The sequence below is a fragment of the Phascolarctos cinereus genome, unplaced genomic scaffold, assembly GCF_003287225.1.
Source record: "Phascolarctos cinereus isolate Bilbo 61053 unplaced genomic scaffold, phaCin_HiC Scaffold_9;HRSCAF=440, whole genome shotgun sequence".
NCBI lineage: Eukaryota > Metazoa > Chordata > Mammalia > Diprotodontia > Phascolarctidae > Phascolarctos > Phascolarctos cinereus.
The window spans coordinates 187039021-187053575 of NW_027556402.1; the positions used below are offsets into that span (position 1 = coordinate 187039021).

Consider the following 14555-nt stretch of genomic DNA (forward strand, 5'->3'; position numbering starts at 1 on the left):
TGGATACAAATGGGGAACAGGTGCAGTCAATTCCTCCTCTCCTGTGATCATTATTTCATATCAATTAATGAGCTGGAAGAGGCTTCAAACACTGTCCCTAATAGGGTCTTGAGAGTTAATGTTGCCTTCATTTCCACAGTCCCAGTTAAATTCCATAGTAGGATTGTATAGCCAAACAAAATACACCTATGTATGTATGTAGGTCCATGACTGAACTATGGCAAAACCAGGTAAATAATAATAATAATAATATAATACAATTCTACATGGATAGAAGGATTATATTTGGAAGACCTGGGTTCAAATTTTATCTCTGACAATAAATAGCCATGTGATGCTCCAGGCTTATAAAAAGGAGATGATACCAGGGCTGCTGAGAGTCAAGTAATAAAATGTAGATAAAGTGCCTTGTAAACCACTATACACATGTCAAGTATTATTATCTGAAAAAAAAGTATTTTCCTCATAGAAATGTGTGTTCAATAGTACAAATATCATTATTCCCATTCTACAGATGAAGACAACAAGGCACAGGGTAATTTAGCAACTTGGGGTAACCAAGTCTGGAACACAAATCTACTGACTCAAAGTTCACGATTATTTTCCATGTACCATAGTCAAAATAACCCACTTCTCTTCAGTAGCTGACTAGTACCAGATGAGAACTTGAGATTCACATGAATTAGTTGGCACAGTCAGTTACTTAGGTTTTTGTTTTTACATGGGGTAAAAAATTTTAAAAACCATTGAGTTCTACTTCCTTTGTCCTAGCTGGTGGAGCTCTCAGAATGGAGGTTTCTAGGTTGATTTTCAATGCTTCGTATCCTCTTTCTTGGTTGCTTTTTTGGAAGAACAGTCACTACAGCCAGAAATGTATATCCCAGATCTGAAAAACAGAGAGATATCATGGTAGAATGGAAAGCCTCAGAATCAAGAGTCCTGGTTGTGGGACCCAGCTGGGCCACAAACCAGTTGTGCAACTTTGAACAACTTATTTCTCTCCTATGAGCTTCTTCTTCCTCAACTGTAAAATGAGGTGTGAGGGGAGATAATTATATTGGTGCTTGTGTTCTACTGGGGGTGGGACAGGACCAACCTAGGGTGTGCAAACAAGTAAACAGATAAGAAGATGAAAGATCTCTTCAGGAATTAGAAAGCAAAAGCGACCAGGACAGGGATTCTTAACCTTGGACCCTCTTCCAAAGTCTGGTGAAATCAAAGCAATGCTTCTCAAAATAATTTCCTTGAAGGGAAAGAATAGAATAACATAGGGTTACAAAGGCAATCAAAATAGTTGAAACAAAAAACAAAAACCCAGGGTCACAGATCCCAGTTTAAGTGCCCCTGAACTAGGAGGCTGTAGATAGGCTTCCTGTAAGAAGTGGCACATAGAAAAGACTTTGAGAGATTTTCAGAGGCAGAGAGGAGGAGAGAACACATTTCAGGCCCAGGAGGAAGCCTGGCTGTAATGGATTGAAGGAGGCAGATAGAATGCCAAGAAAAATCAGAGAACGGCAAACATCATTTCTATCATCTCAAGGTTATGGACTTTTTTTAAACACCATCCCATTTTAATATCTTTCCTTTAGCAGGTCAGCACAGAACTGTATCTGAGAATTGCTCCAGCTATGTAAGTCTACTCAATTCTCTACTTCTACCTTTTTTTAAAAAGTATAATGTTTTTAGAAAATCCATGAGGTTTTTGAGACAGAGAAACATTTTCCTAGATGGAAATTAGTTTTCTCACAATAACCCTGGAAGATATCATTATCCCTATTACAAATCTAAGAACACTGAGGCCTATAGAAGTTAATTTGCTCAAGGTCAAATAAGTGGTTTGATGCCTGAGCCTCCAACTATAAAACCAATCCTCCTTCCATTATACTCTGTGTGTATGTGTGTGTGTGTGTGTGTGTGTGTGTGTGTGTGTGTGTGTGTGTGTGTACCTCTTTTACCCTGAGTTTTCATTGATCCACAACTGGAAAGGACTTCAGAAGTCATCTAGTCCAATCTCCAAGGTCACACACTTAGAAAGTCAGAGGTGGGATTTGAACTCAGGATCTCTGACTCTAGAGTCAACCCTCCTTACCCTACACAGACGGATAAACTACAAGTCAGTAAAGTGAGTTCATTCACTTGTGAGGCCTTCTGACATTGAGCCCAGTGCTTTTATTATGTTTCGAGTAAGTCATTAATGTATTGTAGTAGCCAGTCCTTACTATTTCTGGAGTACTGAGCCCCCTCATAAACTAAGGGTAGGCTTTCTGCCTCGGTAGCCATGGAAAATGGGTTAATGTTGGGAAACTGATGGGAACTCCAGGAGCTCCACAGTGGGTTGCCAGGGAGTGAATTTGAGAACATAGGTACGATCTGAGTCCTTCTCTCTGTCCAATTACCAATGCTCCGTATTTAGTTTCAGCTGAGCCTTACAAAAATAAACTTTCTAAATTATAGCCCATTAGTGCGGCCTTGGATCATTTATCCTCTGTTGCTCTAGGATAGGCTTGGAAACCAACCCTTGACTTTGGGCAGGCTCTGAGATCTCTTTTTGCTTCCCGAGTTGATTCTGAAGCTATTGTCTTCACCAATGTTATGCCTTCTTTCATCTCACTTGTCTGGCTGCTCCCTTCTGCTTAGGACATGAACATTGCCAAAGTAGCTGATGGAGCAAAAGGCAGTGGAGGGAAAGACTATGAAGATCCCGAGACATTCCCCATGAGAGGATTTCAGTCGGTGAAAATCTTACCTGCCAGACCTATAGAGGAGTCACAATATGCAGGTAACTTTGGGCATAGTTTGGAAATTGAAGATGCTGAAATACTTTGGGAGTCAGAGGGTAATAACAATAATTGACAGTCTCATTGTGTCTGAACAGAACATTCTGGCTGCTTTTTCCATGAAGGCTTCCCTGATTTCCACAGCTGCAAATAAATAATCTCTCCATGCTCAAGTTTTGCCAAAATACATTGTCATAGGCTTTCCTTTGACCAGTCACATTCTCCTTTGCATTGTTTTTATTTATGCACGCGTCATCTAGACCAGAGGTGATGATGTGGCGTAGTGGACAGGAAGCTGGCTTTGCAGATTCAAATTCCACCTCTGACCTATACCACTTGTTTCTCTTGTTCAGTTGTTTCCCCATTTGGAGTTTTTCCTGGCAAAGATACTGGACTGGTTTGCCATGTCCTCCTCCAGCTCATTTTACATATAAGGAAACTGAGGCAAACAGGGTTAAGTGACTTGCCCAGAGTCACACAGCAAGTATGTCTGTCTGAGGCCAGAGTTGAAGTCACATCTTTCTGACTTCCAGATCTGGCACTGTATTCACTGCACCACCTAGCTACCCCGACTTTTCAGTGCTCTAGGGAATTCTCTAGGACTGTAAGATATAGAGAAGGTACTGACTTTCTCTGGTCCATAATGAATATGAAGGAGGTTGAGGAAGTTTCTTAAACCAATGAAATCACAGGTCTGGTGCCTAAACCTATTCATGATGATGATTATTAAAAAACATCTCTATGAGAATAACTTTTTGTTTTTCTGTTTCAAGGTTCAAAGACTAAAGCATGTACAAAATAAAGTCATCATACAAATTGTTAGTATCAAATACAGGGTGTCCCAAAAGTCTTAGTGCAGTTTTAAAATTTAAGTTTCTTGAAACTTCTCTAAGACTTTTAGAATCCCCTTGTATTAACAACAATGATTTCTGTATGATAAGTGGCATAGTATATCACCAGGAACATGTGGAACTGTAAAAGGGGATGAGCCAAACCCACAAGAGAAAGGGATGTGGGATTTACTGAAGACATAAGCAAGGATTGCACAGGATGATAAGGCTAGGATGGATTGTGATCTTTACTGCCTAGAGAATAACCATGCCCATGAGATCATGAAAGCATTGAAGTATATGTAACCTGAGTTTACAGAAATCAACTAAACTAAATTCTTCATTGCAACAATTTAAGAACAGTGTCTTCTACCTAACAACTTGTAATGACTCACTTAAAGTGAACACATCTCTTCACAGCCTTCAGAAGATTTCCCGCTGTCTTTTTGGGACAGACTTTTATTAGCTCAGCAGACACTTAAGGACCACAGTACTTTAAAGATCAGGGATTTTGTTTCATTCAAGTCAATGGACGTTTGTTAAACTATCTATTATGGTCAAGATACTGTACCAAGCCCCCAGGCCCTAGGAATTAGGCAAAGATAAAATCTGATGTAGTCCCTGTCTTGAGCTGCTGAGAATCTGGTATCAAAATGAGACATGGACATAGTTAACTAGAATATAAATTAAGGGGGGAGTACAAAGGAGGGTTCCAACCAAAGGGCTGTGAGTAATGTGAGGAGGGAGGGAGTTGCGCTTGAACTGGGGGATCAGGGATGACTTCACAGAAGAGGTCCACCTGAATTGGACCTTGAAGAAAGGGAAGGATTCCAAAAGGCAAAGATAGATTAGACAGAAGTGCATTACAATCACAGGACTAACATAAGCATGAAGACAGGGAAAAAATGGATGAGACAAAGAAGGAGGAGGAGTATAAGATAAGGTTCAAAAGGTAGGTTGATCCCAGAGGGTAGATGGCCCTGAATGTCAGACTGTTGGTGATGGGGAGCTATTGAAGGTATTGGCATCTGAAAATTTTCCATCTCTAACTACGAGGTCAGCTCAGGTCCTACTGCTTCTAGGACACATAGATATGATCTTTTCTCTTTTCCATGGCACAAATCAATTCATTTCAACAAATATTTATTAAGCACTATATGAAAATTAAAAAATGGCACAGCCCCTGCTCTTAAACTCCTTATAATTTACTATTGGGATATAGGAATGGGATTGAATCAGACCTATAGTTTAATCGCTGCAAGGTATTTCGAGTAAAGAACTCCCTCTATCAAAACAGCTTTCTTTGCAACTTACAGTCTTAGAGAGTAGTTTGGGGAAACTGAGAATTTAAGTAATTTCCCCAGGGTCAAGAAGCCCATGTGTCAGAGACAGGATTTGAAACCAGGGCTTTATGTCCTGAAAGCCTGTGTCCTATCCACTACAGTAGGCAAGGTAGAATGTCATGGGGACAAAGAAGGGTTATCAACAAAGTGTTTCAGGAAAATTTGAGAAGGGACAGATCATCTGACCTGGAGTATGCTTCATGAACAAAACAGTCCCTGAGCTGAGCCTTGAGGGAAAGAAATGATTGCAGTTAGCCAGACTTCCTCTTCAACTGGTTGCACTTGAGTCAGAGACAATGGAATGGGCTACCCATGGACAGACCAGCCAACCAACCAAAGCGAACAGAGGGTTGAAGGTGTATCATTTAGAGGGGAGCTCTAGAGATCCCCTGGGCTTAGTTCCAGCTGTCACACTATCTCCCAAGTGAAAGGACTCTGAGACAGGCCTAATTCCCAATTAGGGGTAGCCAAAGCCTCCCAGCAGCCCCAGGGGCATTCTCTTATTTCTCTGGGTTCATTTGTCTTCACCCCAGAGTCATCAAAAACAATTGACAGCAGAACTGTATGTGGGGTCTTCAAAACAAAAGTGGTGTTTGTCAAAAACCCAGAGTAGAACTGACCCCTTTTAAAATGGAATTCCCACTGCTTTCAAACAAAGCTATCTAGGCAAGGCTGAGAGATTTGCTAAGCATTGCTCTCAGAACTTATTTGCTAGATTTGGTTGGAAAATTCAAGACAGCACTTTTCTAGCTATTATGCCCCATTAAATCTTATTTTCCTGCTTACCAGTGGAAATTATTTTTGCTCCAATCGAGATGACAATGTAAGCAGCCTCTGGTGATTTTAAAACTTTCTCTACTCTACACAATTTCTTGCAGAAAGCACCTCGAGTCTAAACAAATTCTTCCCCATCTGATCTCATAGCACTTTATACTTCTATTAGGATCTTGTGTTCGAATTTATATTCTATTTATCTGTGGAGGTGGCTTATCTCTCCCACCCAGAGGATCAGTTTCTTGAAGGCAGAGATTGTCTCATTTATCTTTTTACATCTCCTCCCCACTCCCTTCCATTTTAGCACAGTGCTCTGCACATGGGATCATAGAATGTTAGATCTAAAAAGGTGAGGTTGCACTGGAATAGAAATGCTGGTCCCCTGACTAAATCCAGCAGGTTTTCCATGATACCCAAATGCCTCCCTTGTGCTGCTGATTGAAACAATATGCCCACATAGAGGCCAGATTTAGACAACACAGGTACACAGCACCTGTTGTGGTTACTGAGATAATGACCCTCTGAAAAATATCCACAAGGGGCTTGGAATTCTTTGAATATGGGAAATATGGAACTGCTGCCTCTACCCACCTGCTCATTAATCTGTAGCCCCAGAGCCACTCTCTGATATCTGACACATTAATGGCCATCATGCCTTTCTCCTGAAGGGTTCTAATCACTTCAGAGAGATTAGCGCTGTCAGCCATAAATTTCCCAAGGGAAGGACAAGTACCAGTTTTAGTGTCTTTCATATTACAAGTAAGTAGACTGAGGCAGGATCTGTGGCTCCCTCCAAATCATCCAGTTTATATAAAGTCTGGCTTTAGAGCCAGAAGGGATCTTACAGCTCATGGAGGAGTCAGTCAACAGTCAATAAGCATTTAAGAAAGACTTGGGTTGAATCAGGCACTGTACTAAGTGCTAGGGATACAAAGAAAAAGTCAAAGGCTCCAGCCTTTAGGGAGCTTGCATTCTAATGGGGGACATAAAATTCACATGCATAGGTATATACAAGAGTAACTTCAGAATGTAAGACTTTAACGGCCGCAGGGGACAGGAAAATCCTCTTGGAGAAGGTGATATTTGAGTTGAGTCTTCAACAAGGAAGAAGAGAGAGCATTCCAGGAACGAAGAACCTTCAGTGTAAAGACACAGAGACAGGAGAATTTCTTAACCTCTAGCCCTATCCTCTTACAGATAAGGAAACCAAGGCACAGAGAAATGAAGTGACTTACCTATGAACACACAGCTAGTTATAGGCAGAACTAGGGCCAGAACCTGGATATCTCTACTCTCTACTAAGTGTGCTGTGTACTTTAGCACAAAATTGAAATAAATTACATTAATATGGCTTCTCAGTTGACAAAGAACTTTTCACATACATTTGAATTTCATAACTGATGTTGCTGTCTTTCAGTCATGTCTGACTCTTTATGACTCCATTTGGGGTTTTCTTGGTAAAGATACTAGAATGGTTTACCATTTCCTTCTCCAGCTCATTTTACATATGAGTAAACTGAGGCAAATAGGATTAAGTGATTTGCCCAGGATCACACGGCAAGTATCTGTCTGAGGCTGGATTCAAACTCAGGTCTTCCCTGACTCCAGGCTCTATCCACTGTACCACCTAGCTGCCCCTGAACCTATTCATGGAGTGAGGGAAATAGCAAAGTATGATATCCCCATATTAGGCAGCTAGAAAGCACCATGGAGAGAGCACTGGACCTATAATAGTCAAAAAGACTTGAATTCAAATCTGGCCTTAGATGTGTATGACCCTGGACAAGTCAGTTAAATCTCTGTTGGCCTCAGTTTCTTCAGTTCTAAAATGGGGATCATAATAGCACCTTACCTGGCAGGATTGTTTTGAGAATCAAGTGAGATAATATTTGTAAAGCACCTAGCACAGTTCCTGGCACATTTAGTAGGTACTTAACTTATGCTTGTTCCTTTTCCCTTCCCTCCTGATTACTTATGAGAAGAGGACATCAGCTTGTCATGTAGAGAGGGCCAGAGATGACAACCAGAGAGCCTGTGCAAGCATATCCACTGATATGCTTGGGATGTTAGGAGAAAGCAAAAAGACCCCAGCCAATTGGGTGGACCCCCATGGTAAACATGGAAGGCTATAGACAGGAGGCCCACAGAACGGGCTGGCATGGATGAGTTGTGACCTCCAGCAAAGGAGGGAACTCACAAATCAACAAACTCCTAGATCCATTCTTGCATTTTGCTAAGAACAGGTAATGACCTACTGAGGGCCATGCCAGATCTGTACTCGAGCTAGATGTTAGGTCTTCTGTCTCTGTTTTCGTTGCTCAGTCATTTCAGTCATGTCCAACTCTTCATGACTCCATTCGGGGTTTTCTTGGCAGAGATACTGCAGTGATTTGCCATTTTATTCTCCAGCTCATTTTATAGATGAGGAAAATGAGGTAAACAGGGTTAAGTGACTTGCCCAGATCACACAGCTAGTAAGTGTCTAAGGCCAGATTTGAACTCAGGGAGATGAGTCTTCAAAACTCCAAGCCCAACACTCTATACACTGTGCCACCTAGCTGCCCCTCTTCTGTATCTATATCTGGTGCTTTTTTGTCCATACAACCTCACTTCTCTGGGTATGTCTGAAGCTATTTCACCATCCCTTAACAAAAAACAAAATCTAAGTCTCATCCATTCTGTCTCTACAACATCTCCTACATCTGTCCTCTCACATCTCAAGAAGTCATTACTTTAGATCACACTCTTTTCACTTCTCTCCTGGACTATTACGTTAGCTTCCACCTCATGTGGGTCTTCTCTGCCTCCTGAAATTACTTTGTGTTCAAATTAGATAACCTCCAGTAGAATGAAAGCTTCTTCAGAACAAGTACTGGATTTTTTCCCCTTATTTCCCCTACATATATCACAGTGCCTTTTGCATCATACAAGGCACTTAATAAATATTTCTTGAATAGAATCAATCCTTTTCCCTTTTGCTTAGAACGCATGATGCCTATAGTTATCTTTTCTGCTATTGATTAGGAAATTCACTACCCCACAATGAGCAACACACTGGCCAAGAGGTTTCAGAATTCCCCACCAGAATGTCTCACACAGCAGGCCCCTAGGTGGCACAGTGGATAGAGCACTGGCCTTGGAGTCAGAAGGACATGAGCTCAAATCTGGCCACAGACACATAACACTTGCTAGCTGTGTGACTTTGGACAAGTCACTTAACCCCAATTGCCTCACCAAAAAAAAAAAATGTCTCACGCAAGTTTCATAAAAAAGAGAAGGGGTGTCCCTACCTAAAAGACATCTGGTCCCCAGATCAGCAGGGAAGTTGCTCCCTCTATTTCTGACTGCCCCAGATCTCTACTCTAGACTGGTGTAAAAGCCTTATCAAAGGGAGAAGAATATGCAATGTTTCTGTAAAGGAAAGACTCGCTTGTATTCTGATGTAATTCAAATGAAGCTGAACCATTGAACACCATAGGTCACTAGGCTTCAAAGCAGCCAAACCTAATCTCTACATAAGCCAGCATCAAAGAGCTAACAACATCCCAACCAAATAATCCCCAACCACCAGAGCTCCACATGGCTTCTTATGATGCTATTAAAGAAGACATAAGTTATTTCCTCAACCAGATGAATTATTGATCATCTTTAACCATAGACCCCAGAGCCAGAACCAGTGGTAGGCAAGGTGGGTAGTCAGAAAGGGTATACCACACTGGGTCATGAGACATAGTTTTCCATGGACTTTTGGTTAAAGTATGTATTTTAATGCCTTCCATGTCACATTGTGTGCTACATTCATCTTAACATCAAGTTACATGTTACCACAAAGGCTGAAAGCCTCAAGTGGATAGTAACATATGGTCATATAATTTTCACTTACAGAGTAATAATTTTCAAACCTCATGTTGCTCACAGTAAGGCTGTGAAAACAACCCCAGTGGAAGGGATACACCATGTTTGCCACTTTGTAAGAGTGAGTTGAAAGGCTAATTGTCAATATCATAGTACTGTGAAAAAAGTGCTGGATTTTGAGTCAGAAGACACGGGTTCAAATCCCAGCAGATGACCAGTGTACAAGATCAAGGATAAAAAAAATAGCATGAGAACATAGATTGCAAGTGGAAAACTGTGAAGTACTTTAAAGTTTCCCAGTCTGCTTCCAGACACAAAAACTCATCTTTCTAATATCAGAGTTTTGCTGGTGTGTTTATGAATCATGAAACATACAGTCTCAAGTATGAAAAATGTGCCTTTATATGCTGAAAGCACTATCAAAGTGCAAACTATTAGGATGTTAATGATAATAATAGCAGCACAGAGAACTCCCCTAGAATGAACAATTGCTCCTTGCATTTTAGAAGGTGAACAAATTAAGAGGCTGAGTTTTTATTTTCTTGTCTCACAGATACACGCTGTTTCCAAGAAATGGTGAACTCTCACATTTCTACAGACATCAAGACCAGTGTTTCCATGCAGCCTTGGAACTTCCAGATGAGATCAGAAGTAAGTGAAAGTCATGTGATCATTCTTAAATTTCTAATAAGGTGAAATTTAAGAAATCAACTACATAAGCATAGGATGGGAGGAACTTCACTAGACCACAATGCATGTGAAAAAGGACCTGGGGGATTTAATAGATTGTGTTGACCGGTTAATTTAGAAACCGAATGAACTATTGTAAGCTTGGGAGGAATTAATAGAAATCTAATATACAGAAGATAAGGCAGATAGATAGATAGATAGATAGATAGATAGATAGATAGATAGATAGATAGATAGATCAGACAGAATATTTGTTAAGAACTTAATGTGTGCCAAGCACTGTGCTGAGTACTGGGTATATAAAGCAAATGAATGAGTCCCTGACCTTAAGAAGCTTATATTTTAATGGGGCTAGACAGAGGCTTTATTAAGCACTTGCTATATGCCAGGTACTGTGTTGAGTGCTGGGGATACAAAGCAAGTGAGAAAGCCTCTGTCCTCCAGAAGGGAAAGAATATATGTAAGGAAGAGGATACGGTGGGATGAGTGACTATATGGAGAATCATTCAAAGTCTGCAGCACCTTCCTTTCTGTCTTCTCACTGGTGGATAATCTTTGTCCTTTAAAGGTGGATTGATTTTTATAACAAATCAAAAGCTTTTCAGAACCAAGTCCAGTGAACAAGGCAAGTGATGAAGCCACTTTTGGCCCAAAGCAGGTGTAACCAAAGTATCTGTGTGCCCTAGATAAGAATAAAAAATTGTGCCCTTCTTTCTTACTACCCACCAGAGGTTTTGCACTTTCCCCACAATGCATGGGTCATATTACAAAATAAAATAATCTGCTGTGGAAAGCAGAATTTTCTTTTGTATTAACAACATATGAAAATATCCAAAGGATCCATGATTTTGTCAGCAAGGGGAACACCTATCAACAGAGATCACAGTCTGTCAATGATTTAGGAGAAAAATCTAATGAATTACTTCAGGTGACCCACAGTCAATTAAAAAGTATCGATAAGTAAGTATTTATTAAGTGCCTGCCAAACACTGTGCTAATATCTAGGGATACAGATACAGTGAATAAAATTATCTCTACTTTTAAAGAGCTTGCATTCTAACAGAGAAGACAATAAAGACTACAAAAGTATATACAAAAGGAAAAAAAAGAATAAATATGAAGTAGAGTATGCATTAGTATGAGAAGGAAGGCACTAGCAGTGGAGGGGATCAGGAAAGGCTTCATCCACAAAGTGGTCAATGTGATCACATAACTAGTAAAGGCTGGAGGTAGGCTATGAATCCAGGTCTCCATGACTCTATCCACCATATTGCCTCAGATCAAATAGTATAGGCATTTATGCTGAACTCTCCTACCCCACCCCCACTGCCCAACACACACACACACACACACACACACACACACACACACACACACACACTCGTGTCCCTTTCTAAATTTTGCTCTTGCTTAGGGATTAATAATCAAATCAGTGCTACCATGGCTACTAGAAAGGAGCGGTGTGACAATTGAGTGCCCATTTGGAAATCCCTTCCCTGGTCCATATTTCTGTACATACTAGCATGTCCAATTGGAGTGTAAACTCCTTGAGGGCTGTGATTATCTCACTTTTGCTTGTGTATCTCCACCTCCTCCTTTTGTTATATTTAGTTACAAGAGATTGCACTCTAGGAAGGAGAATAAGGAGGGATAAATGGAAAATGTAAGTGATGAAATACAATGCTAGCAATAGTTTAAATAACTTTATGTGGATCAATGGAGCACAGAGACCATGCATCAATTCATCAACAAATATCTGAGCACTTATTTAATGCTTCAGATACCGTGCATTGGGGCAGCTAGGTGGCGCAGTGGACAGAGTGCTGGGTCTGGAGTTAGGAAGACTCATGTTCATGAGTTCAGATCTGGCCTCAGACACTTACTAGATGTGTGACCCTGAGCAAGTCTCTTAACCCATCTATAAAATGAGCTGGAAAAGGAAATGGCAAACCACTTCAGTATCTTTGCCAAGAAGAACCCAAATGGATTCAGACACAACTGAAAACAATTGAACATTATCATTGTCCACTGGGGACATAAATTCTCTTTCTCTCTCTCTCTCTCTCTCTCTCTCTCTCTCTCTCTCTCTCTCTCTCTCTCTCTCTCTCTCTCTCTCTCTCATCACATTAGTACTTTAAATACCCGCCTCTACTACTGATCATATGTGTCTCCTAATGATAAATTTTACACATCTTCCTATGTTCAAATCAATATTTATGTTAGCCTCTAGCCTATTCTTTCTCATCATGTACTTCTCTATTTCTCTGATAACCACAACCACAATTTTGATTTTTCAGAGACTGCAGGGCCCCATGGCTCACAGATACAGAGCATCACTGGTAGAATCTTGGTGTTGAACATATGAATCATTGGATTCATGTATGATCCTTATTTTCAGTTTGATTTTTATAAATTTATGTTTACACATTTTCTATGTATGGAAATGATCACCTTATCTGTTGTTTGTTTGGTTCAGAATTTTAAAAAAAAAAGGGAAAGAAAACATGGGTTATTATTTTAGAGAGCACCCTGCAGTCAATCAAAATGTTTCCCAAATGATCTTCAGCTCATTCTCATCCTCCTGTTCAATTCTGTGCCAAATTCACTGTCCATCTATAGTTTCTGTTCAAGATATAAGTATTGTTGGATCAGCTTAGTGGGCTATCCTTCCAACCATTTATCATGCAATAGATAATAAGATTTTTTTTTATCCAACATTTTTCCCTTGTGTGAATTATTAGTCTGATTTCTTTTAAGTGGCTATGGATCTCATTTAGGATGGTCCATAGTATTCCAGGGCTTGTTACAATACAGACAATGTCATGAGTGGTGTGATGGTAAATGTTTAACAACTGGATCTCCAAAACTGCATAGCACACTTTCAAGTTTAATCTGCATTATTAATGTTTTTCTATCACTTTCTTAAGTCTAGACAATCAACAAAACAATATATCAAGCCTAGATTTGTAATATTTGCCTTCAAGGGACTTACATTCTAATGTGAGGAGAAAACACACGTAGTAGAGTGGTGTCCAGGAAAGGCAGCTTTGCCCTGGGGAGTCACAAGCAAAGAGAGTTGATCCATAGGGCAAATGATAGACACACTTCCAAAAGCAGTGTAAGTATTGATTTGATTTCTTTGACCAGAGCAAAAGGAATAAAATGTGTTTGTATGGGGGGGGGGGTGAGGCATTAAATTGACTTGAAATGATTTGTCTTATATTGATCAAAGGATCTTTGTCCTGTGGCTTGTGAGTCAGGAATTCCTTTAGACACTTTAAGTTGTAGAATTATCTCTAGAATGTTTATATACAGATAGATAGATAGATAGATAGATAGATAGATAGATAGATAGATAGATAGATAGATAGATAGATAGATGGATGGATGGATAGATAGATAGATGTTTGTCTCAGTAATATCAACTCCATTTTTTTCAATTTTTATTATTTCTAGGTACTATTGGTCCTCTGAATTGTCAAGACCTTCATTACTACTCCTAAACTATTACAATAGCTTCCTAATGTTATTCTCTCCCTCCTTCCAATGTATCCTGCTTAATATTTCTTTCAGAATATTTTTTATTTAAAAAGTTTCCTGGGGCAGCTAGTTGGCACAGTAGATAGAGCTCTGGCCTTGGAGTCAGGAGGACCTGAGTTCAAATCTGACCTCAGATACTTGAAACTTACTAACTGTGTGACCCTGGGCAAATCACAACCCCAACTGCCTCACCAAAAAAAAAAAACTTAACGTTTTTCCCATTTTAAAAATTTTGAACTTAAATGCAAAAAAAAAGAGAAAAGAACATTTCCATACACATGGCAGAGCACAAAAATAAGATTCTATTTAAAACCATAAATCTCCATTTTGTACCACTTACTTTTAATATCTAGATATATTTATATTTAACATATATGTAGGTATATACATATATATACATATATATATGTATAAACATATATGTAGGTATATACATATATATACATATATATACATATATATACATATATATACATATATATACATATATATACATATATATATGTAATAAATTCTACTCATTAGCTTCAAAACTGTTCTGCTTATTGGTTCTCCCTTCTAAACCAACCCCATCAATTTAGATTTTGGCACCACTGTTCAGTATCCCATCAGATTCTTGGGTGCTAGAAAAGTAACTAATACCCCTGCCGCCATGATGTTGGCAGTAATTTAATATCATCTCAGAAGCAACTGAATAGGGAAAGAGGACCTAAAAATAAATATCACAGTGAATCAGAATGGTACTC

The 14555-nt window shown here is 39.6% G+C and overlaps 1 protein-coding gene across 1 annotated transcript in view; it reads left to right on the forward strand.

The window, feature by feature from the left end:
- The first annotated feature begins 1596 nt into the window (after window positions 1–1596).
- Window positions 1597–14555, forward strand: part of CLNK (cytokine dependent hematopoietic cell linker) — a 99908-nt gene continuing 86949 nt past the window's right edge. The window contains exons 1-3 of the mRNA XM_020992077.2: window positions 1597–1630; window positions 2638–2779; window positions 10133–10230. Of these exons, the coding sequence (XP_020847736.2) occupies window positions 2641–2779; window positions 10133–10230 (237 nt within the window). The 5' untranslated portion in view covers window positions 1597–1630; window positions 2638–2640. The remainder of the gene's footprint in view (window positions 1631–2637; window positions 2780–10132; window positions 10231–14555) is intronic.